Raw genomic sequence first — 25,345 nt, 5'->3', positions numbered from 1 at the left:
GGTTGTTGTGAGGCTTAAATGAGGAGATGGAGAATCATGGATGCCACCTGGAGCTCCCTGGAAAAAATGTGGAATATTGGCCTGGCATCTGTTGACACAATGAATAAATAACTTTTAGGTATCCTGGTTCCCAATTGTATAGTATTTCGTACACCAGCATCATCCCCTTGAACTTAACCCAGTAGCTAATGGCAGCCAGTGCAGTTTTTTCAGCAGTGGCACTGATATTCTGCTCCAGATTTCTTTTTTCCCTTTTTTTGGGGGGGGGGGAACAGTGATTGCATTAATAAATCCACCCAAATGATTCACATTGCACACCAGTAGGCCTTGTTGAGTCCTTCTGCAGTCCAGATGTCTCCTCAAAGTTAGAGGTGCACAGATTGATCCCCCTCACCCCCAGTCTGCCCCCTCTGTGACATGGTATATTTCAGCTAGGTAATCTGAAACTCTGTATTTAATGGTCTTATTTGGGGGGGGTAGGGACATGGGAGGCGCTGTGGTCTAAACCACAGAGCCTAGGGCTTGCCGATAGGAAGGTCGGCGGTTTGAATCCCCGCGATGGGGTGAGCTCCCGTTGCTCGGTCCCAGCTCCTGCCAACCTAGCAGTTCGAAAGCATGTCAAAGTGCAAGTAGATAAACAGGGACCGCTCCGGCGGGAAGGTAAACAGTGTTTCCATGCGCTGCTCTGGTTCGCCAGAAGCGGCTTAGTCATACTGGCCACATGAACCGGAAGCTGTCTATGGGCAAACGCCAGCTCCCTTGGCCTATAGAGCAAGATGAGCGTGCAACCCCAGGGGTCCCTTTAATTTTACCTTTACCTTTATTGGGGGGGGGGGTTATGGCCTTTTCAGATGGGAATGTTAATTGCTTCACATACTTCAAAATATGGTAAGACACCAACTCTGCTGTGCTGGGGGGACGGGACGGGATTTCCTATCAAGCAGGGGCCCAGACGTCTTCCCCAAAACCTTTCACTGATTGGCACCACTGTCAGTTTCCTGCGTGGGACCCTCCTTTGCCTCTCTGCATTCCGTCTTGGTGTCATAGAATGACTCAGTTATGATCTCCCTTGCTCATTTTATCATCCAGATCATTTTGAACTCCATGCACAGATACCAGCCCCGCTTCCACGTGGTCTACGTGGATCCTAGGAAAGACAGCGAGAAATACGCGGAAGAGAACTATAAGACCTTTGTCTTCGAGGAGACCCGCTTCACTGCAGTGACCGCCTACCAGAACCATCGGGTGAGTATCTGGAGTTCATTATTGAGACACAAACCTTCCGTCCAGTACTTCATTTATCAGCAAAAGAAAGGAAGAAAGAAAGAAAATAAAAAGCACCCTTCCCAACCTTCTCTTCGAGCCACATGATGGATGGAGAGCCGGAAAGGAGAAGGCAGGAGAGAGAGAGAGAGACATTGTTAAGAGCGGTCAATCAACTGATAGTTTTTTTTTTAAAAAAAACCCACCAGCCACAAAACAACTATCCATAAAGTGCTTTAAGGTGACGTGTCCCCAGTTAAATCAGCTCAGATGTGATGAGACTACGCAGATGGGATCAAACTGGTTGAGATGCAAAAATTGCTTGCAGACTCCTTAGGAAGAAATCTATGAAATGCATTGCATAAGTTGGGCTCTAGAACTAATCTCCCCCCTCCCCCCCCAAAAAAACCCCAAGGAGGCAAGCCTAAAAAGGCACTAAAGGAAATTACCTTTGCAAGTGCTCTCCAATTTCTCCTCCTACTATTACTACTATAATTACTTTAATGTATATATAAAACAGACCTCTAAGCAGGTATTATGCCCAGCACATTTTGAGTATAACAAGCTCGTCATCCAAGGCAGTTAAAATAATTCAGAAATTATTATTCAATCAGTTTCGTAAAATGCAGAGATGTTAACAGTGCCATGCTATATACACACACCGTACATTCCGGCGTATAAGATGATTGGGCGTATAAGACAACTCCCAACTTTTCCAGTTAAAATATAGAGTTTGGGATATACTCGCTGTATAAGAAATACAACCCGGCATATAAGACGACCCCTGACTTTTGAGAAGATTTTCCTGGTTTAAAAAGTAGTCTTATACGCAGGAATATACAGTACATGCATACTCAGAAGTAAGTCTACTTGAGTTCAGTGGGGCTTATTCCCAGGTAAAGTGGGTAAAGGGGTGCAGCCTGAGATTATATAACTCAGGCATCCCCAAACTGCGGCCCTCCAGATGTTTTGGCCTACAACTCCCATGATCCCTAGCTAACAGGACCAGTGGTCGGGGAAGATGGGAATTGTAGTCCAAAACATCTGGAGGGCCGAAGTTTGGGGGTGCCTGATATAACTTGTCACTGCCATTTAAAAACATTTCTGTGCCTCTGGGCCCTCCACACTCATAACTGCCAAACTTCAAGGGAGCTTTGTGGTTCCTGTCGAGTGTGAATTGCCTCTGGAGAAAGGAAAATGCAAGAGAGAAGGGGAAAATGTGTCTACACAACAAATTTTTACCTGCTTCCTATTAATATTTACTGGGCTTCCTATTAATATTGGGTTGTATCCTACTCAAATTGGATGCATTGAAATTAATGGACATGACTAACTCAAGTTTACCCATTTCAGTGGGTCTGCTCTGAGTTATAACTCAGTTGGATTGCAGTTTCTTATTGATTTGTTTGGACGGGTTTGATATTGCTTAGCTACAGTAATCTCTAAGCGGCATGCAAGGGATGCAATACAATGAAAATGGACAGCGGTTAAAATCATACGATCACAAATGAGTGCTAGAATGGAAAAAATAAAATCTTCAGGAGGCGCTGGAAACTCAACACAGAAGGGGTCTGTCTGACCTCATCGAGAAGGGAGTTGCATAAAATTGGCCGCTCGGTACTGAATGCACGGCTCCTCGTAGATCCAAGTCCTGCATCTGAGCCATGGGGGAGCACTAACAGGGACTCCCCTAAATACCTCAGCAATTGGTTTAGTGGAAGGGCTATGTATTTTGTAAGAAATCTGTGCCCCCCCCAAAAAAATTTCCCTAGAGAGAGGAAATGATTATCAAAGCACAGCATAAGTATTCCTTGAGAAAGACATATTCAGAAGGAGGAAGAGGGACAGATATGCTACAAATAAGCCCTATGATACTAGTTAAAAGGGGTTGGTTTCCCCCTCTCCCCCCTTTTTGGTAGAACCAGGGGGTTGCAGGAGGAAGATTTGGGATGAATCAGCAAAAGAGCCCCCACCCTTCTACCCACCAGCAGGGTCCTGTGAATGCAATTTCCTCCTGCGTTGTTGTTGTTTAGTCGTTTAGTCGTGTCCGACTCTTCGGGACCCCATGGACCAGAGCACACCAGGCACTCCTGTCTTCCACTGCCTCCTGCAGTTTGGTCAAACTCATGTTGGTAGCTTCGAGAACATTGTCCAACCATCTCGTCCTCTGTCGTCCCCTTCTCCTTGTGCCCTCAATCTTTCCCAACATCAGGGTCTTTTCCAAGGATTCTTCTCTTCTCATGAGGTGGCCAAAGTATTGGAGCCTCAGCTTCACGATCTGTCCTTCCAGTGAGCACTCAGGGCTGATTAACTTCAGAATGGATAGGTTTGATCTTCTTGCAGTCCATGGGACTCCTCCTGCATAGTTTGGCCAATTGGCCACATTTGCTTTGCTTTTGAACACCACAGGAAATTGTTGTTGTTGTTGTTGTTGTTGTTGTTGTTATATTTTATTTTGTCATCTGCCCTTCACTCAGGTCCCAGGGCTGGTTACAACAATTTAAAATGCAACATTTTTTTGAAAAAAAAAATCAATTCAACACAATCACAAAAATTAGGGTGGATCCTTACAAAAAAAATAGGCATCTCAGGTGTCAAAGGCCAAGGAAAAGAGGTGATTTGCAGATTAGCAATGTGGATTAAAAGCAAAAGGTATATTCCTACCCACTTCAAAGGCAATAGTGGTTTTGACATAGATCCTGTTGAAGTGACTCAGTAAGCAGTAGCTATAAAAATATGGCCCTAAATAGAGTTGTGAAGCAAAAGTGGCTAGTCTAGCACACCTGGAGCATTTCCTCCCTTGGCTTGATCCTAAAGCAAATTAAGATGAGAAAGTCCAACTCTAAAATATTGCAGTGGTATAACTACAATTCGTAAAGCATAAAACAGCACTTGTTTGCTCTGGATCATGGAAAGATGCAGCTAAATCCCTAAAACCATACATTTGTTAACAAAACAGATTAAAGTCCTAAACCAAAACGTTCCAGCTTCCAGCTTCTTCAGCTGCTCTGATGGCTTTTAGACTTTCATATCTCTGTTTTTTTTAGTCACCGCAAGGGACGCGGGTGGCACTGTGGGTTAAACCACAGAGCCTAGGGCTTGCCGATCAGAAGGTCGGCAGTTCGAATCCCCGCAACGGGGTGAGCTCCCGTTGCTCAGTCCCAGCTCCTGCCAACCTAGCAGTTTGAAAGCACGTCAAAGTGCAAGTAGTTAGGTACTGCTATAGCGGGAAGGTAAACGGTGTTTCTGTGTGCTGCTCTGGTTTGCCAGAAGCGGCTTAGTCATGCTGGCCACATGACCTGGAAGCTGTACGCTGGCTCCCTTGGCCAATAACACGAGATGAGCACCACAACCCCAGAGTCGGTCATGACTGGACCTAATGGTCAGGGGTCCCTTTACCTTTAATATAGCAATGGATGCATATTTGTACTACATGTTTCACATATGTGTCATGCTCCCTAGATAATCCCATGGCTCTGAATGGAGGTCTTTGGGAAATATAGCAACTGTGAATTGCTGGATTTCAGCTTAGAACACCGGTCCAATTTAGCAGTGATTTAGTAAGAACAGCCGTTAATAACTTCCATTCACAAACCACAAACAGCGCTTCGACCCATCCAGTTCAGACATCTCCCCAGCATGCTCACTTAGATGTTGTTTCTGTTGCACACACTGTAAATATTGTTAGGATCAGTGATAACATCTCTTAAACACAAATAGAGCAAGCTTGCTTTCTGCTGTTACGGAGGGTAGCACCTGAACCAATGTATTCAAACGGCAAGAATGGAGACTGTGACAAAACATTAGGAAGAACTTTCTGACGATAAGAGCTGTTTGGCAGTGGAACTGATGGCCTCGAAAAGTTGTGGACTCCCCTTCACTATAGGTTTTTAAACAGAAGTTGGATGGCCATCTGCCAGAGCTTCTTTAGTTGTGGTTCCTGCGTTGCAGGGGGGTGGACTAGATGCGCCTTGGGGTGCCTTCCAAAATGGCAATACTTTATAGCCCCACCACCAACTCCAAGCTAATTGCACAGACTGTGAGTTGTAAGAAACTGTTCTCAGATTAGACTCATGAAAATCAATGGATATCAGTTGGCCATAGCCATGCCTATTACTGTATTTGCAATGGGTCAGCTCTGAGTAGGATTAGCACTAGATAAGACCCCAGGTCTCCTTCTTGACATTACAGCTCCTGAGTTCATAATCTTAAAATCACAACAACAGGAAACAGCTTACACCACTGAGTTTAATAAAACTAGACTGGAAAGAAACTTGAATTTGGGTTTATCAAAGTACTACTACCGAGTCTTTCTACCTATGAGTACAGAACGATGTACAAAAAGATGAGGGGCACTTGTAGAGAATTTGCAGCAACTTCATAATGCCCTAATTCACAGTGTCCCCTTGCAGCAAGGGGAAACCATGATAGATGAGAACAGGTTTGAAACTGGATTGTGTTTGTAGTGCAGACAAGCCCATCACCAGAGCTACTGAGAGAAGGATCAGTAATGACTGTGAGAGTCAGCCCATTGCTTTTTGTTTAACTCAACTCTTTCTACAGGGTTGACAAAGTTCTCTGGCTGAATAATCTGCACTCAGCTTTTTGAGTCTCAAAGCAAGTTGCATAGACTGCCTAGGGAGCTGCCCTCCTCCTCTTTCTGCTTGCAGCAGTTCATCTGCTAAGCCGGTCCCTTGGTTTCTGAAGGAATTTGATCACCCTGGGAGGCCTTGAAGTATTATCTCCCCCCCCCCCCCAAGCTGGCAAGGGTTCCAGGTTTTGCCTTAAAGAAAACCTCCTCCCACAAAAATCTCCTGAACGTCAGTGAGACATCACAGCTTGTATAAACCTAAGCCTCAAGCAGTGTCTGAGGTACTACAGGAAACACACCACCAAGGTGGTACAAATACAGTACATAAGAATTGGTGAGCCAAAAAAACTCCTCTTAGGGGAGGTCTCTGTTTTATCTGGACTTGCTCTGCTGAGCCATAGAACTCAATATGGCATAAAACATTGAGTTGCATATCTGAAGTACAGACTAGAATATCGATTCTGGGGTTCCTTCAAGGGGGGGTATCTATGTGTGAGATTCACTTTTTTATATAAATACCCACTTCCTTGCCAAAATAAATATTGATGTGGTCCATAAGCCGTTGGTTTAACTGATAACCAGCCAATGAACACATTAACTACCTCAAAGGCACCTTGAATCTGAGAATCCATTTTAAATGGTCTTCCCATCCCAACCATTAATGGATTAGCGGCCCGTATTGCTTAGTTTGGAAGAGAAACGCAGGCTTCACCCCTTTTCCTATACGGAAGTGTTTTCTCTGTAGAGAAATTAGGATGTGTAAAACAGTATCGAGACAGTTGGGCTGAATATCTACCTTTTGCCACTGCAGCATCACATGAGGTTGCAACTGATGACCATGAATCCTGTGCATCAATACTTTGCAGACAGTCCTGAAGCATGCTTGCCTGGGAGCAAGCCCCATTGAACACAGTGGGACTTATTTCTGAGCAAGCATGCACAGGATTGATCTGTTGTGCTGCAACCCCGTACGTACGAACCTGTGGGCAAGCCCCACAGAACTCAGTGGGACTTACTTCTGAACAGGCGTTTGTAGGACCACACAGCTGGAAGTCCCTCTGCACCCATGGATCCAATTTGATCTGCAAATGCAACAATTTGCCTGTGTGTGTGTGTGTGTGTAAACCTGTATTGCTGCTGGTAGACTTTTTGTTTATTGCTCGATTCTAAGAAACAAGAGTAGTATTACTCATACTGTTAAAGAATATGGAACTTTGGGCCTGTGATTTTTCATTTCCCCCCTAAAAATAATAAGATCAGAAGTGAAGCAGGCACGGGGGGGTGGGTGGGCAGAGGGGGAGAGGTTCCGCAATTGCTGTTCTGACAACATCTGAAAATAACCTTCATGGGAGCCAAGTGCGGTGCCTTTAAGAGACTTCTCAGCCCCCCACCTCCCGACTGGCATTTATCTGATGGCTTCGGACAGCTGCTCCTTCTCTTCTGCTTTCTATCAGTTTGACCTCTAAGGCTGGAACTGTCACTGAGGGGCTTAAAGTTTGTTTTTCAACCCATTCCGGAAACTCACAATCACATACTTTATCCTTGGATTCGCTTAAATATGGGGGTGGGTGGAGGGGGGTGTAGAGAATGCCCTGTCTTTCTCCCTGGTGAATGAAACAAATACAGGATTGCTCTTGTGGTGATGTGATGGGGGAAGCTGCTTGGCAGAGTAGGGTGGGGGGTGGGGGGAGGCGTATGAAGTGACGTCTTCTTTCAAGTTTATTTGCATTTCAGACAGATCAATGTATGTTGGGGGGGGGGCTGCCTTTCCCTGGTGCCCCAAATTGGTGTTAGCACACAATACAATTTTGCATTTGGGAGCAGCTGTATGGTTGAACTTCCAAGGCATAGAGGGAGAATTTGCCTGTAACAATTTTCAAAACATCCCTGGTGCCAGGACCAAAAAGGGGACCCAGTATTAGGGGTTGGGGGGGAGGGGAGAAATGTGATTCGGTTCACATACAAAAGCGAACTTAATTATTACATACACATGAAAGAAAAACGAATCATGTACGTATAGCTCACAAGAATACATTACAATAAGAAAACAAGGATTTATTGCAACACAAGACAGAATCTGATTCCCTTGCATTATTTTGATCTGTGTTTGTATGATACTCCATACTTCTGCTGCTGTTTTCCTTCCTTCCTTCCTTCCTTCCTTCCTTCCTTCCTTCCTTCCTTCCTTCCTTCCTTCCTTCTCCTCCTCCTCCATGTCAAATTCTTTTTTAAAACACACACACACCCAACTCGTTTTTTTCCTGTGTCCCTGCTTTGCTGGTGCCCATATCACATGCTTAGACTGCTTATTGGGTAACCCAGTACTGTACATTCCCCTCCCAATCCTGGACACACACACACACACACACACACACACACCACAGGCATACTGTACTTGGTGTGCTGTACATCTTCAGGCTGCAACAATACAGCCATAACTAAAAGTGCTTAAATCCCATTAGTTGGAGCAAGATGCATAAGTGCCCAACTCTCTGGCATGAAAACCAATGTGGATTTCAAGTGCCCTATGCATACCAGACTGGGGTGGATCCTATTCAGCGTTCTCTCTTAAAAGGTACAAAAAAATCTTTTATTTAGGAGTGGAGAAGGAAAACCATGCCATGATCAAAATGTGCTCAGAATAAAGGGAACCGCAAATAAACAAACCCTATGTGCTTTCTGAGTGTTAGTTCTTTGAGCGGGTTTTGTGCCCAACATTCAGCCAGTTTCACTGAGGGAACTGACAGTGGCTCATAAATAGCTTTGCATACAGAAGGCCCCAGGGTCAATTCCTTGCATATTCAGTGTAAAACAGAAGTGGGGAACCTATGGTCCTATTGAGGATGCTGGTACGGACTACAACTCGCACCAACCCTGATCATTGACCATGCTAGATTGGGCTGATGGAAACCGGAGTCCAACATGTTCCTCATCCCTGACTTTATGGTGTGGCATGCTTTGGAACAATTGATATAGGATAAAACAGAGCAACTTGCCCTCTTGAGGGCCTGGGGATTCCACCCTCTTGGTTAGTGTGACATTGTTGTTCCTTAATGGCTCTTGATGTCTTTGCTTTCCTTGCACCTCTCTCTTCAGATAACCCAGCTAAAGATTGCCAGCAACCCTTTTGCAAAAGGATTCCGGGACTGTGATCCAGAAGACTGGTAAGGATGTTTTTCTTCCCTTCCTCTGCCAAGATCCAGGTTCATCCTTGGTTTGGATTCAAGCATGTCCCTGGTGTAGAGAGCAAGGGTAGATGCACCTCAGCAATGGGGAACCTCCAGATGTCCTTAGATGACAGCTCCCACCACATTTGGTTATGCTACCTTGGACTCGGACTGATGGGAGCTGGAGACCAACAACATCTGGAGCGCTACCTCAACTTCAAGGAAAATCCGGGGTGCTGAGATTTGGGAAGCCTTATTTAGATTGTGTCTTGGAGAGTTGGGTTGGTTGCTTGGCTGGCTGGATTATTCACATAACATCTTGCTGTGTGTATTCATTATTCAGATAGGGTTGCCAGACTCAGTAGAGGACAGGACTTCTGTGCCTTTAATTGCCCTGCTGTCTTTTGAGTCGGGGAAACCTTAAAGAGAAACCAGCAGACCCTTTGCTTGGAAATTAAACAAAGGGTCTGCTGGTTTCTCTTTAAGGTTTCCAGACTCAAAAGAGAGCAGGGCAATTAAAGGCACAGAAGTCCTGTCCTCTATTGAGTCTGGCAGCCCTATATTCAGAGCCCATTATTCCTTTGAAAAGTCTAAACTCTGTTCACTCTTTTCTCCCATATTAGGCCCAGGAATCACCGGCCTGGAGCCCTTCCTCTCATGAGTGCTTTTGCCAGGTCTAGAAATCCAGTATCTTCCCCTGTGCATCAGAATGGGACCGAGAAAGGTGAGTCTTTATCACAATGGTTGGAAACCTCCTGAATTCAGTGCAGCTGTGGCTTGTTATGGTAGATTTAAAAATTCAACCTAAGGACAGAGAAGGTCCCTAGCTCAGTAGTAAGCTGACAACATTGTATACAGAAGGTCCCAGGTCCAACCAGGTAGATCTGGGAATGTCCCTGGCCTGAAATCCCAATGGCCTACTGCAGATTCATCTAGATGCAGTGGCTAAACAGATGCACAATGGGAAGCCAGCAAGCAGGAAATGAGTGCAGTAGCCTTCTCCCTACTTTTGAATGATTCCCAGCAACCGGTATTCATAGCAGAGGACAAGACTATCAGTTGCTACTAGCCATGGCATATATACACATTGCTACCTCCAAGCATAAGGGACCCAGGTGGCGCTGTGGTTAAACCTCTGAGCCTAGGGCTTGCTGATCAGAAGGTCGGAGGTTCGAATCCCTGTGACGGGGTGAGCTCCCGTTGCTTGGTCCCAGCTCCTGCCAACCTAGCAGTTCGAAAGCACCTCAAAATGCAAGTAGATAAATAGGAACCACTACAGTGGGAAGGTAAACGGCGTTTCCATGTGCTGCTCTGGTTTGCCAGAAGCGGCTTTGTCATGCTGGCCACATGACCTGGAAGCTATACGCCGGCTCCCTTGGCCAATAATGCGAGATGAGTGCGCAACCCCAGAGTCGGTCATGACTGGACCTTATGGTCAGGGGTCCCCTTTACCTTTACCTCCAAGTATACTAGTCACTGGGGAGCAACTTCAGGAGAGGGCAAATGCCCTCATGTTCTGCTTGTGGGGTTCTTGGGTGAATCTGGCTGGCTCTCTGAGAAAGAAAGAAAAAGACTGGATTACACAGACCTTCAGTCTAAATGCAGCAAGGCTTTGGACAAATTCCAGAGGAGCGGTCATGATAGGATGCAATCCCAGGGCATCTGGGGGAACATCCCAGGAGCCATAGACGTTGGGTGGGCATCTGTCATGGATGCTTTAGCTGAGATTCCTGCATTGCAGAAGGTTGGATGAGATGAACCTCAGGGTCCCAGCCAACTCTACAATTCTGTGATTCTATATCAGGTTATCTCTCCAGCACCATGCAGGGCTAGCCCAAGGAAATTTGTCACCTGACATGAAGGACAATATCACCTACCCACCCCCAATTCCACTTTATAGACTGAAAGCTGAATCTTCAATGCAGGAAACAGGACAATGTCTACTGCATCACAGGGTGGCTTAACTTAGCAGGTGCAGGACTTGCCATGCTTGGCACACACACAACAGTGTCCCCCAACACCTCCTCACTGACCCCTGGCATTGCTCCCTGAAGCATCCACCACACAGTAGCACAGGAAGCTGCCTTATAATGAGCCAAACCATCGGTCCATCAAGCTCAGAATTACTACACTGCCTGGCAGTGGGTCTCTCCCAGCCCTACCTGGAGATGCCATGGATTGAATCTAGGACAAGTCAGACTCTTTGTTCATGTAGCCCTAGACTGTCTGTCCTTACTGGTAGTGGCTCTCTGGGGTTTCAGGCAGAGAGGGAGAGATCTTTCCCATCATTTGCTACCTGAGATCCTTTTTTTAACTGGGACCTTCTGCAAGCAAAGCGCCTGCTCCATCCAGGGGTGAATGAAGGCATCGTGACACCTGGGGCGGGGCGTTACTACATAGGGCGCATGTGCGGCATCACTACGTATGACGCGTGCACCGTACATAGCGACACCGCGCATGTGCTGTACTTAGCAGTTTGCCGGCGGCACTGCTCCAGCGCTGTACAGACGGTGCCGGGATCCTCTGCTTGCGGCTGCAGCTGCGAACAGAGGATCCTCCACATGCGGCTGCAGCGACGCAATGGCTGCTCTTGCTCCCCTGCCCCCCCATTGCGACGCCACTGACTCCATCATTGAGCTTTGGCCCTTCCCCAGATTCCCAACTGCCCACAGCAGAGGCAAATGTGCGCCCCTACCTGGAGAGGCTGGGGATTAAACCTGGGACCTTCTGCTGGCAAAGCAGATGCTCTGCCACTGAGCTGTGGCCCTTCTCCACGTGGAAAAAGAGGATCTCTCACTCTTCCTAATGGTAGGGCCAATAATGCTTTGTTCAAGCGCCACAAGTCACTTTGTTGGAACAAGGGACAGCCGTAGTAAGAGTTAGGGATTCCGCCCTCCCACACGAAGCTCTAAGTGTGCACTTGGCTTTAAGTGGTGTGATGCAAAGGAGCCTTAAATTAGATGTGATTAACAGCCAGATCCACTGACTAGTCGAGACACAGTGCCTGGAGATTTGCCAGTCTGGTTTATAGTCTTACAAGAAAAACATCTTGCTCACAAAAGAGAAAGCGTCTGAGTTACTAGCAGAGCTTCAGAGGGAGGAAGCTTCTTCTTCTTTATTTCCCTTCTGCAGGGCTGATCAGGTTATTCTTCTGGGGTTTTGCTGCTAATGCCCACGGTTGCAGAAACCACCCCAAGCACTTACTTGCTCAGGTGGCAAACTTCACAATAGGCTGTTTATCCCATTTAAGCAAGTGGGGCTCACTGCCTCTTCCTCAATCCAGTAGTTTCTATCCAGTGGCCTCAATGCGCCTGAGATTCAAAACAGGTTTCCACAAGCAAAGCTTTCTGTATTAGGCACACAGAATTCTTCTGCTCTGCAGGGATGAGAGACCACTATCAAAAAATGCTGGAAAGGGGAACCAGGCTCCCGAGCAGGAGGTGAATGAATCTGGATCACACCCTCCCTCCACCTGCCTTCTGGAGTCCCATTCCAAATCGCCCTCCCTCACTCCAGCCTCTGCGATTTACGCTTTAAAAGCCAGCCACAGGGTTGCCAATTGCATGGAGGGCCTCGTGCATTTAGTTCAAGCCTTTGGGGAGAATGACTCAAAGACCTGTTGAATTGCAATTTAAAGAGAGGGCACCCGAACACATAACCCATACTGCCCTGGGATTCTAGTGGTTGATATATTGTCCCTGTGTGCCTGAGCAAAACATTTCAGAGTTCCTTTTAAGTACAGAACGATGGAATTCCCTGCAAGCAGAGACTCTGCAGGCACCTCCAACTTTCAAATGCCTGCAAAGTACTTTTTTTTTTTTTTGCTATTCCACCGGGCAATTAAGAGCAATTAAGCAATTAAGATCTTAATTCCATGATAGTCAGCTGAATGATAGTTGGTCTCTAATTTTAAATTTGTTGTGTGTTTTCATTATACATAGATATTATCGTAAACCGCTTTGATGCTTTCTTATGATATTACAAATAAATAAATAAATAAATATTCCCTGGGTGTCAATGATCCTATCAATTTCAGACAGAGCCCAGAGGGTGGGGAATTGTGGTTTTTTAAAATATTTATATCAGGTATGATGAATACTTTAATCTGGAGCCAATCGTGACTGTGTTATTTGCACCGTGTAAGGCCTTAAAAGGGCAATCCAACGAACGGCAGTTCAGAAGTCTGGGATTTTCATTTACCTGGGGGCAAGTCCCATTGAACCCGATAAAGCTTACTTCTGAGCAGGCATGTACAAGATACTGTGCAACTATCTGAATTTGGGTGGATTTGATTTTGGCTATTAATTAGTTTAAAAAAAAAAGTGCATAGAACAAATTTGTTGGTTTGATATTATTATTTATTAGATGCATGTAACCACCCATTGATAAATGTTCCCTGCATAGTTGGCAAACAAAATGCAATGCCATCATTATTTTCATAAACCTACAATGATACCCGAAGAAACAATTGTTAATTAAAAAATGAGAATATGAAGTTTGATTGAACCAAACCACATATTTTAACGTGCCATATATATTCTCGAATACAAAGCAAAAAAGTTAATATTATGTCATCAAATGACAAACACAGTGAAACCAAACCTAATCAAAACTTAACATCTAACAATATAAATATTTAACGGTAAAGTATAAACAGATATTTCATTGTGAAATCGAATGGTGTTGCTCAAAGACCGACTCTGTTCCAGTGCAATCTATACATGTACACGCCAAGTAAAGCCCATTGAATTCAGTGGAATATTGTCAGATAGGTATGCATAGAAGTACATAAGCTATTCAGAGTAATGGCAAGGAGACTCATGGAATGTTAAAGATGAACAGAAGTCATTATGGCATTCACTTACAGGGGCTAGAGTCCACTTCATTGGATGCAGGTGAAAATATATGTCTGTCTGTCTGTATACATAAACACATACTGTCCTGCATCCGATATATAAAGATAAGAACATTTATTGGCATCTATTGAATTTTGGCCCCTCCAATTTTATTTTTTAAATTTGCAGACCAATCCTATGTGTGTGTGCCCACAAGTAAGTCCTTCTGTGTTCAATGGGACCTACTCCCAAGTAAGTATTTACAGCTTGCAGCTGTGCGACCTGACTCTATGCATATTTTACTCAGAATTAAGTCCCATTATACTTAGACCCAGGTGGCGCTGTGGGCTAAACCACTGAGCCTAGGGCTTGCTGATCAGAAGGTCAGCGGTTCGAATCCCTGTGACGGGGTGAGCTCCCGTTGCTTGGTCCCAGCTCCTGCCAACCTAGCAGTTCGAAAGCACATCAAAATGCCAGTAGATAAATAGGAACCGCTACAGCGGGAAGGTAAACGGCGTTTCCATGTGCTGCTCTGGTTTGCCAGAAGCGGCTTTGTCATGCTGGCCACATGACCTGGAAGCTATACGCCGGCTCCATCGGCCAATAATGCGAGATGAGCGCGCAACCCCAGAGTCGGTCACGACTGGACCTAATGGTCAGGGGTCCCTTTACCTTTACCTTTTATACTTAGTGGGGCTTACTCCCCGGTAAGAGTGCATAGGGTTGCAGCCTTAAGGGTTTTTTTCTTTTCTGATTTGTCTTGACTTTTCAAAAGCTGCACCAGATTTTCCATTTACCGCTGCACCCCAGACTCTTTTGCCCCGTTTCTTTCATTATGGCAAAGGCTTCTCCGCAGCCGCCTCTGTCCTTAGATGCATTATATAAAATTGTATACTGCATGCGCACACACACTTGAGTTTTGAAATGTTCAAAAATAGTTATAATGATAAACATAAATCCAAGGGAAACAACATAAAGCAGAGGATAGAATATTTGTTTTACTTCCAGATTGCCTGCCTATGATGCTGAACTTAAAATTAGTTACGGATTTGTTTTGTTTGGCTTCTCTTTAACCACTGAGGCTTTCACTCTCCCCAACAGTCACCTGAGCAGAGCATATTCCATGCTCCTCTTCTTGTTCTTTAAACCAAAAGAGAAGGAGCACGAAAACACAACAGTCAGTAGTTGTATTTAGCCTCTTGCAGGACCCCCCTAGCAAACCCATTAGGCACCTCCATTTGATTCCTTTTCCATTACCCAGAGTAAACAGTTGCACAGAGAATCTTGGGGTGGGGGCCTTTCCTCCCTCCCTCCCAGCACACTCCAGGCCTATTAAAATAAAGAGAAGTCTCTATTTGTTTAGTGTTATACAATTGCAAAAATTTCAAGCGTGTGCAAACTTGTCACTCAACTCCGCTCTATTTATCACAGTCAGAATGCCTTGTCCCAGGAGCACAGATTTCTGCTGAACACAATGTTAAACACTTCATTTGAGCGGGGTGGGGGGTGGGAGCTGCTATTCCCTGGCATTCCTCCTCTCCTTTCTGTTAACTTAAGATCGTCGAGCTAAGGAAAAAACAACAACACGCACACACTCAAAAAAAGTCCTTTTGTTTAAGAAACGTGGTCGCATGGAACAGAACAGCGTCTCAGTAGGTGTAGGTGTGCAGAAGCTATTTCTAAACCTTCACGGAGAGCTTAGTAGAACATGCAAAGCAATCAGTGAACACCTCAATCTCCTCCTTTAACCACCCAGCAATAATAACTGCACTCCTTGGTTCTGAACCCTCCTCTCCCCCAAGCCTCTACAAAACAGGTGGTCACAATCTCTGGTTTAGCACTGTGTCCGATCCAGGAAGGTCCCATGGTTCCCAGTGGGAGACCACCTGCATTACAGGCAGAAGGCTCCAGGTAGGATTGGGAATTCCCCTGCCTGAAACCCTGGAAAGCTGCTGCCAGTCTGTTTAGACCAGGCATAGGCAACGTTGGCTCTCCAGATGTTTTGGAACTACAACTCTCATGATCCCTAGCTAACAGGGCCAGTGGTCAAAACATCTGGAGAGCCAAGGTTGCCTATGCCTGGTATAGACAGTACTGAGCGAGATGGACCAATTGGTGCTGCTCAGTGTGAGGTAGCTTCCCACTTTCCTTTGGTTGTGATTTGCTTTCCTCCAGCGAACCAAGACCAGTAGCAAACTGCTTCTGTTTGTAAAAGCGCATCTTATTCTCAATTTCTCCACCGCACCCCATTTAGCGCTGGGGGCAGGGCATGTCTCTGGGGGGACCTGGAGTGCTTTGAGTGTCTGGGCCCACAGCTCCAAAAAAAAAGGAGTGGGACCATAGGTTGGCATTGTTAGGTGCTTGCTGAGGTTCCACTGCCCAGTGAGAGGGCTGCTGCCATTCGATGTCGTCTCTTCCCTGCTGATGTGGCCTGTTTATGTGTCCCCTCTGAGCAAGCGAGGAGCGATCAAAGTGGGAATATGTAGGAGGCTCCTTCACATGTATTGTCTCTTCCTTCCAGGTCAGAGGTGATGGAGGTTATGCTCCACCTTCACAGCTGGAGGCAATATACTTCCAAATACCAGTTGCTAGAAACCACAGGAGGCTGGGGAAAGCCCCGCTTTGGGTTTCCGGGTGAGCATCTGGTTGGCCACTGCGAGAACAGGATGCTGGACTAGATGGGGCACACTGGCCTGATCCACCAGAACTGCTCTTACATTCTTAAGGATATTAGACAAATCACAGAGGAGAGGAGGGCTATCAATGGCTGCTCACCATGGTGGCTATGATCTACCTCCACTGTTGGAGGCAGCATTCCTCTGAAAACCAGTTGCCAGGAATCACAGGGAGGACTCTTCTTCTGGTGTCAAAATGGCCTAGAAGCCAAAGCACCTGGGGCAACCATACACCTTATTTTCCAATGACGTTGCTTGACAAAAGGTCAGAATTGGGTGCCTCCACCATATTGCCCAGCCTTTCTCTACCACTTGCTGGTATCCACAAGCGTCTTGTGCTTGAATCCTGCTTGCTGGATTCCCATCGGCATCTGGTTGGCCACTGTGAGAACAGGATGCCAGATTGAATGGGCTGCTGGCCTGATCCAGTAGGTTATGTTCTTATCTGCAGTGGTGCATATTTGCGCTACAAAGGCTAAAACTAATCTATATTGGTTTGAGTTACCTGGCTTCACTCTGGAGTGATGGGTCCCCTCTCTAGAGGCTAGATTGGCACCTGGAGGTGACCTGGAGTTTCCAAGCTTCCTGCCAGCCAACTGACTCTTGTGCTTTTCTCCCCCCTTCCTCTTTGGCACCTCCTGCAGACGTGGCGGAGAGTCGTCGGGAATACGAGAGGGACGCAGCCGGTGGGACGCCACTCCACGCAGATCCTGCTCACCAGCAACTCATGTCCCGAGTGTTGAGCCCAGCACTCCCTGTGCCCGGTGGAGGGGGTCTGGTCCCCCTCACCAGCCCAGCAGGAAGCCGGCCCAGCCCCCCACACCACGAACTGCGGCTGGAACCATCCGCTTCGGAGCCCCTCCACCACCACCCCTACAAGCACCCGGTCTCTGCCTACGACCATTACCTGGGGGCGAAGAGCAGGCCAGCCCCCTACCCTTTGCCCGGCATCCGGGGACACAGTTACCACCACCACCACCACCACATGAATTCGGCAGCTGCCGCTGCAGCAGCTGCCGCTGCAGCCAACATGTATTCCACTGCGGGAGCTCCCACCAGCTATGACTATGGACCAAGATAACCTTCGAGACGCAAGGTCCTCTAGCTATATGACTGGCTATCTGCATGGGTTTGAACGGCTCAGTAGCGTACGTTTTCAGAGAGCACTATCTTGTCGAAAGAACTCGCCCCATCCCCTTGTCTCACCTCCACGCAAAAACCCTGTTTCCATGAGGGGGTCCTTTGTCTCTTGCACACGCTTTCTACTCCTTGCACCGTTGGAATCGTCCTTCGTGACTTGGTTTCCTTCCTCGTCCCGGAGGAGGAAATGATCGGCCTGCTTGACTTGGCATGTGTGATGGATGGATGGATGGAGGTTGGGACTTTACTCGGAGCATTTTGCATCGCCTGCCGCCCTGCTTGGAGGGCACCACCATTCTTGTCTCCTCCCCCGTCCCCCAGTGATTGGCAGCTGCACTTTCCTCCCCTCCTCCTTTTGCTTTATAAATGAAGCCATATGTTGTTCTGTTGCCCTCGCTGCCGTCATCATAATAACCTTCTAGTGTTTATGCAGTTATTTATCTGCTCAGACTGCTTGCCGAATGCTACTTAACAGCACTGCCACGGTGTAGGTAGGTCAGGAGATCGTGCCGACACGGCATCAGAACAGCTCGATTTTTTACTTTTGCCTAAATTTTAGCTTGCCTACCTTACCAATCTAAGGTAGGTGACAAGCTTTTTCTGTCAGCTGATATAGGTAGATGCCGGCCTTCCCCAGCCTGGTGCGCTCTAAGTGATTTGGACTACAACTCCCATCAGCCTCAGCACGGATGGGAGAATTAGTCCAGGACATCTGGAGGGGCATTGGCTTGGGGAAGGCAGGTGCAAATCCATTAGTCAGTGTAACAGTGGGGAAGGGCCATGGTTCAGTGCAGAGGGGCCCCAGGTTGCATCTCAGATCAGAGGGCAGATTATGAGGAAAGCCTCTACCGCCGAGACCCTGGTGAGCTGCTGCCAGTCAGTGTAGAGCAGGCATGGCCAAACTTGGCCCTCCAGCTGTTTTGGGACTACAATTCCCATCATCCCTGACCACTGGTCCTGTTAGCTAGGGATGATGGGAGGTGTAGTCCCAAAACAGCTGGAGGGCCAAGTTTGGCCATGGCTGGTGTAGACAATGCTGGGATAGATGGGCAAATAGTCTGTTCTGGTCCAGGTCCTTTCTAATGCAGGCAGAGTACTAGTGTGCCTGCATGTCCTACAGGTGAGCTGAGCATCTGTAGACCTTGGGTGGAATTCAGTGTCACACTAAGACGATCGTTCCGTCAGTGCAATAACTTCTGCTTTTGCTGGATGGAGCAATCCCCCCCCTCTCCTCCCCTCGCATCGTGCTCTGGGGTGTTCTCCCAATCCTCCAGAGCAGATCTGATTGAGGAGAGCGGGCAGGAGAGGATGGGGAAAGTCCCATTGCACTAGTGGGACTCATTGTGCTGGCTACCACTAGTGCAACAATGTAGCTGAATCAGGCCCCTTGCGGCTGGCATGGCAGTGTTCTGGCATGTGTCTAGTTTCAACACCAAGAGTGGCCTCTATTTGTCGTCTGTTGCACGGGCCCTGCATGCTGAAAGGTACCATTTGTTGGAGACCTGAAGGGGGGGGAGAGCTCTCTTGTGCTCGGATCCTGCTTGCGAGTTTCTCACGGGCATCTGGTTGGACACGGTGAGAACAGGAAGCAGGACTGGGTGGGCATTTGGCTGGCTTCAGCAGGGCTTCTTCTTATGTGCTTGCATCTCAACCCTTTCAACCCTAGTCCCAAACCATACATAAGCTTGTGTCCAGCTCCAGTCCTAGTGAGAGTAAACGCGCTGAAATTATTGGGCATGGCTAACTTGGGCCCATTAATTCCAGTGGGTCTTCTCTGAGTAGGACCAGCATTGGATAAAGCTCAGGGAGCCCCTGGAATGGCACAGCTGAAACCACCAGAACCAGTTCTGTGATACATGCAGAGCATAGCTGCCAAGTTTTCCCTTTTCTCACGAGGAAGCCTATTCAGCATAAGGGAATTTCCCTTAAAAAAAGGGATAACTTGGCAGCTATGATGCAGAGTTTCCAGTGTATGCAAAGGTGGGTTTCTTCTCTAAGGTCCATCAGAATCATTGCATACCTACGCAAAAGGTGCTATGTTGGGAGAGACTTTCAGAACTGCAAGTATTTTTGAATTATGTACACAATGTTTTGCCAGGCTTAGGGCACCGCTGGCCAACCACTGGTGATTATGTACCAAGATGATGTGAAATTGCAGTAGCTACTGGTTCTGATTTTGTCCATGTGGGAGTATCCTTTGAAGTTGCCTGCAGTTAAAGGTTTTGGGCTCAGTGGCAGAGCACCTGTCTTTGCATAGAAAAGGCCCTCAGCATCTCCGGGTAAGGCTGGCTATGTCCTCTGCTTGAAACCTCAGAGAGTCCCTGCCGGTCAGTGTAGACAATACTGAGCTAGATGGACCTGATGACTTTCCACCTTCCTATTTTGAAGGTCTGATGCGCATCAGTTGAAGTTAGGGTGGCCAAAAACAGAGAGGAGAGGTTTGCATGTGTGAATGTATGTGGATTTAGGAAGAGTTCCTATCACTTAAATAGGAACACTATACCACTTGCCATAGTGGGAAAAACTGTGGCCAGGTGATCTGGTTGCCTGCCCCGTCTGTTGCCAAGGTGCTCATGGTTGACAGGCAATGTCAAGGCCTCTCCTGTTTTGCTTTCTTGGGGTTATTTTATCTTCACACCAAACTTGTCCTCTGTACAAAGGAGGATGCACAGCCTCCCTTGCAGGAGCTATGATAAACCATTCAACTTCATCAAACAGAGAATGAGGCCTCCAAAACGGCATTTTCCATAAGCCTGGCTTAGGCATTTATAATAATAATAATAATAATAATAATAATAATAATAATAATAATAATAATAATAAATTTATTCTTTATACCCCGCCCATCTGGCCGGGTCCCCCCCGCCACTCTGGGCGGCTTCCAACACACATTAAAATACATTAAGATATCACAGATTAAAAGCTTCCTTAAACAGGGCTGCCTTTAGGTATTTTCTAAATGTTAGGTAGTTGTTTATCTCTCTGACCTCTGATGGGAGGACATTCCACAGGGCGGGTGTCACTACCGAGAAGGCCCTCTGCCTGGTTCCCTGTAGCTTTGCTTCTTGCAGTGAGGGAACCGCCAGAAGGCCCTCGGCGCTGGATCTCAATGTCCGGGCAGAACGATGGGGGTGGAGACGCTCCTTCAGGTATACAGGACCGAGGCCGTTTAGGGCTTTAAAGGTCAGCACCAACACTTTGAATTGTGCTCGGAAGCGTACTGGGAGCCAATGTAGATCTCTCAGGAGCAGTGTTATGTGGTCGCGGCGGCTGCTCCCAGTCACCAGTCTGGCTGCCGCATTCTGGATTAATTGCAGTTGCTGGGAGGATCCTTACAAGGGACGGTGCTGACCAGAGGCCGAACAAGGAGCCTATATCGTGCTCCCCTGGGCCCAGCACTTTTCAAAGTCTTGGTGCACCTTATGGACACCGATTCCTGCCTCCATCTCTTCCCTCCAACCTTTGGCAGGCCGTCCCGGAGAAGCAAGGAGCCATGTAAAGGTCCCAGGTTCAATCTCTGGCAATCTCCGTTTGAAGAGGGTCAGGTAGAAAGTGATAGGGAATATCTTCTTTTCCTGAGACCATGGGAAGCTGTCTTGAGTCCGAGGCAATACTAATTGTCTAGACCAGGTATCACCAACCTTTTCCGATCCAGGACCCACTTGTAACCCAAATGTGCAGTTGGTGGTAGTGCTCCCATTGTGACCCACATGGGATCAGGCTGGCACCCAATAGTGGGTCCTCACCGACAAGCTGAAGATAAGTGGCATAGATGGACCTAGCTAGAGAGCTTCCTTTCAATGGCAGAGAGCAGGTACATGTGCCGGCCACATCATGAATAATGTAAGGGTATTGCGCTCATGCAAATGGGTGTAAGCTCATTTTTGCTGGGGGACAGAGAGAGAGAGAGAGGGAGTTGGGCTAAATCACACAAATGCCAACATCTCCTTTGTTACCATTTGTGTGTAGTGGTGGTCGGGCTTGTCCTGAGGTTTGGAGCTTAACCCCCTACTGCTTGACACCAGAGGCTATCGCTGGGTTGTCTAGATATTTTATTTTGACACACTTATCACATGAACTGGAGAAATTACACACATGCACACGTTTGATCTTCCTGCAGCATGTGGGCTAGTTTGGGAGGAACGGCAGCTTATAAATGCAATTCATTGAACCTTCCCACCCCATTAAAGGGGTACTCACATGACTGAATAGCCCAGGCTATGCTTCTTTCCCCAAAGGCAATTTTTAGACAAGGAAGCTGTAGTGAAGACTTCGAGCAGAATCAAAACATAACACTTTGGTTCATGGGCTGCTGTCGGGTCCTCTCCCCCTATTACATAGCAGAGAGCAGGGAAAGGAAGTGGCAATCTCCCTGCCCAGCTGCAACAACAAAGGAGTCTCCGCAGACTTGACCGGAGCTGTGTCTGACCTTAAGAATGACCAAGAGGGTCCCCCCGGTGGGTTCCGGTACAAACATGGGATCAGGCTAATGGCCAACTAGATCAGCATCTTTCTGAGGCCAACCAGATCCCTCTTGGAAGCCCCAGAGAAGGACCTGGGTGCAACAGGGCACTCCCCACTTCCGAGTCTCGGAAGCTGGTATTCAGAGCCATGCTGCTTCTAACAGCAGAAGCAGATCATAGCCACCCTGACTAGTAGACCTTGATGGTACCAGCCTGTTCTGAAGCAGCTGTCCTGTCCAACAAAAATGATGGAACCATTTCTGGGATCCTAACTGGAGGTCCTTGCACGCTGGCCGTTATATTTTATTTATTTCTTGTCTCACATGCTGGCAGGAAGTGTGGTCCAAAACGGCTGGAAGGAACCAGGTTGGGGATGCTGGTCCACACTGGCTGGCAGCAGCAGCTCTCCAATTCGGATTGGGCCCGAGATGCTCTGCATGCAAGGCAGATACTCAACCACTGAATTATGTCCCTAACCCCAACAAGAAGCTGCCTTATAAGGAGCCATGCCATTGGTCTATCTAGCTCAGTATTGCCTACACTGGCTGGCAGTGGCTCTCCAGGGATTCAGCCAGGGCTCTGTCCCAGCCCTGCCTGGAGACACCTGGGATTGAACCTGGGGCTTTCCGCATCCACAGGAGATGCTCTCCCATGGGACAATGACCCTTGTTCCCTTATGCTGTCCAACCATTGGCTCATCATGCTTAGTACTGTCTGCCCTGACTGGCAGCTGCTCTCCAGGGATTTAGAGAGGAACCATTCCCGGCTCTACCTAGAGATACTGGGGGTTGATCCTGTAACCCCTTGCAGGAAGAGTATGCATTGTACCACTGTGCCTCTGGCTCAGCTTTGGCACAGTAATACGAAATTGCCTTTTTACCGAGTCGGACTATTGGTCCACAGGGCAAAGTATTTCCTACACTGACTGGTAGTGGCTCTCCGGAGCATCAGGCAGAAGTCTCTCTTGGTCCTACCTGGAGATGCCAGGGGTTGAGCCTGCCCGCCCCGCATGCCCCACTCCCTCTGCCACTGCGTTACTACCCCTTCCGGAGGAGGAGGAGGAGCATTCATTGCAGCACAAACAGAGCCAAGACTTGCAACGCCTTAAAGGCGAATAAATGTATTGCTTCATTGAGCCGGGGCTGCACTGCTTCCATTCCACTATCTCTGACAAAGTGTGCTTTATTCAGCGGCGGAATTTTGGCTTTCAGAGTTCAGCAGTGGTCTGTTGTGGCGCCCGGTGCAGTGCAGCCAAACTGGTTGTGGTCACCTAAATCGGCCTCTGGTTTAGTCCACAAATGCTTCTGTCCCCATGCACTTACTCTTCCTTGAAAGAGGAGTCGGACTCCCTGGCCTTCCTAGAAGCTGCTTTGCGTCAAGTCCCCTAGCTCTGAAGAAGTGTGCATGCACACGAAAGCTCATACCAATGACAAACTTAGTTGGCCTCTAAGGTGCTACTGGAAAGAATTTTTTAAAAAAATTTGTTTCGAAAACCAGAATGAGTTTGCTCCTCCTATTGCCGGCTCTGGCGATATTTACTGTTGGCCTCCCTGCCCTCTCCTCTATCAACCCCATTGGGCACCAGCCTTTGCTTATTACTTTCTTAGGCGTACTCTTTAAACTTGATGTAAGAACAGGGCCGTCTCAAGCATGTCGGACGCCCTGGAGCAGAGATCGCTCCGGCGCCCCCGCCCTGGTGGGCGCAGCACAGCGCCCCCCTGCCGGCCCAGCGCCCTGGCACCACCCAGCCTACCCCTAGAGCCGGCCCTGTGTAAGAAGCGGAGGTGGCTCGTCTGACTTAGATGGGCTTTAAAGGGGGTTGGGAGATGGGGAATCATTGCAGGAAGGTCTGTTCATGACTCTTGATAACATAGGGCACTACTTTATACCAAGTTGGACTCTTAGTCTACCGGACTCAGTATTGCCTGCACAGGCTGGCAGCAGCTTTCCAGGGCTTCTCTGCCAGCCCTGCCTGGAGATGCAGGGAATGGAAGTTCCTGTATCCCAGGCTCTACCGTTGAGTTATGCCTTCCCCAGAAATGCTTTGCCAGCACAGCTAAATAGATCTCCTATGTTCAGTGGGTGTCTATCGCTTAGTATACCAGTGGCTGGGGTGGGGGTGGGGGTGGACAGGGGCAACAGAATGGGGGCAATTAATGCCATAAGTGTGGGCTTCCTGGAAGGGACTCAGGCAACAGTTCTCTGGAGTTTGTCTACCCCCGACTGGCAGTGTCTCTCCAGGGTTTCAGGCAGGGTTCTCTCCCAGCCTTACCAGGACATACCGGGGTTTGAACCTGGGACCTTCTGCATGCCAAGCAGATGTTCTAACACTGTTCTCCCTGGTGCTCTGATCATCCCTGATACAGGCTTATCAATCTTCAACTTGGCAAATCTATCTATATCGTATGCATATCGGCAATCATGACCCACATCTAGCGTAAACATACCCAAGCTCCTTTGTGCCTCTGCACCCCAGATTCTGCAGTTTGCTCCTCGACCTCCTTCAAGAGAGCTTCTCCTGCCTCCTCCCTCCTTCCCCGGGTATACAGTGTTACCACTGCAGGTCTTCCCCCACATTCAGCAGTGAGAACTCTGCTTTCGGAAGGCTTTAGCAGCGCTAGGAAGAGTCACGGTCGAAAGCAGATGTGTTCTAGTTAATTATATATTATTTTTTTCCTGTTGCAAAAAAACAACACCTCTGGTTCAATCACAACACATTGCGCAAGAAGGGATCCTTTAAAAACGTGTAATGGAATTGTGCATTCTTTCAAGGGCTGGACTAAACCATGTTGTCAAGCACAGCCCTTAAGAAGGCGGCTGGTGGACTGTTGCAATCATCGCCCCCCCTGACCGCCTCTATCGGCTTCAGGCTACAACTCTCATCAGCCCCAGACAGCACAGTTCTGCTGATGGGAGTTGTAGTCTGAAACAGATGGAGGAAGCCAGGCTGGCCAAGGCTGCAGGTTTACTTTGTGTGAGTCCTGTGTTGCAGGGGGTTGGACTAGATAACCCTTGGGGGTGTCCCTTATGACCCTAGCATTCTACAGTTCTGTGTATCACCCGCCCAGCACCAGAGAACCTCCCCCCCCCATGAGAGTTTTTGCTTTTGTCACTCTTGTTTCCAAATAATTGGAAGGGTTTTCTTCCCCATTACGTGGATTAGTGCCAAAGCTTTGGGTCAAGTCTTTCATGACATTGGTATATTTATTGT

At 47.7% G+C, this 25,345-nt stretch overlaps 1 protein-coding gene across 1 annotated transcript in view; it reads left to right on the top strand.

The window, feature by feature from the left end:
* TBX1 (T-box transcription factor 1) overlaps nucleotides 1-24,257 on the top strand; it is a 44,860-nt gene extending 20,603 nt beyond the window's left edge. Inside the window, 4 exon segments of the mRNA XM_060269996.1 lie at nucleotides 1,090-1,245; nucleotides 8,951-9,018; nucleotides 9,645-9,745; nucleotides 17,176-24,257. Of these exon segments, the coding sequence (XP_060125979.1) occupies nucleotides 1,090-1,245; nucleotides 8,951-9,018; nucleotides 9,645-9,745; nucleotides 17,176-17,612 (762 nt within the window). The 3' untranslated portion in view covers nucleotides 17,613-24,257.
* Nucleotides 24,258-25,345: the final 1,088 nt, after the last annotated feature.

The sequence above is a fragment of the Zootoca vivipara genome, chromosome 17 (assembly GCF_963506605.1).
Source record: "Zootoca vivipara chromosome 17, rZooViv1.1, whole genome shotgun sequence".
Taxonomy (NCBI): Eukaryota; Metazoa; Chordata; class Lepidosauria; order Squamata; family Lacertidae; genus Zootoca; species Zootoca vivipara.
The sequence above is the reverse complement of the archived record's forward strand: the minus strand, read 5'-3'. Positions and strand labels throughout refer to the sequence as shown.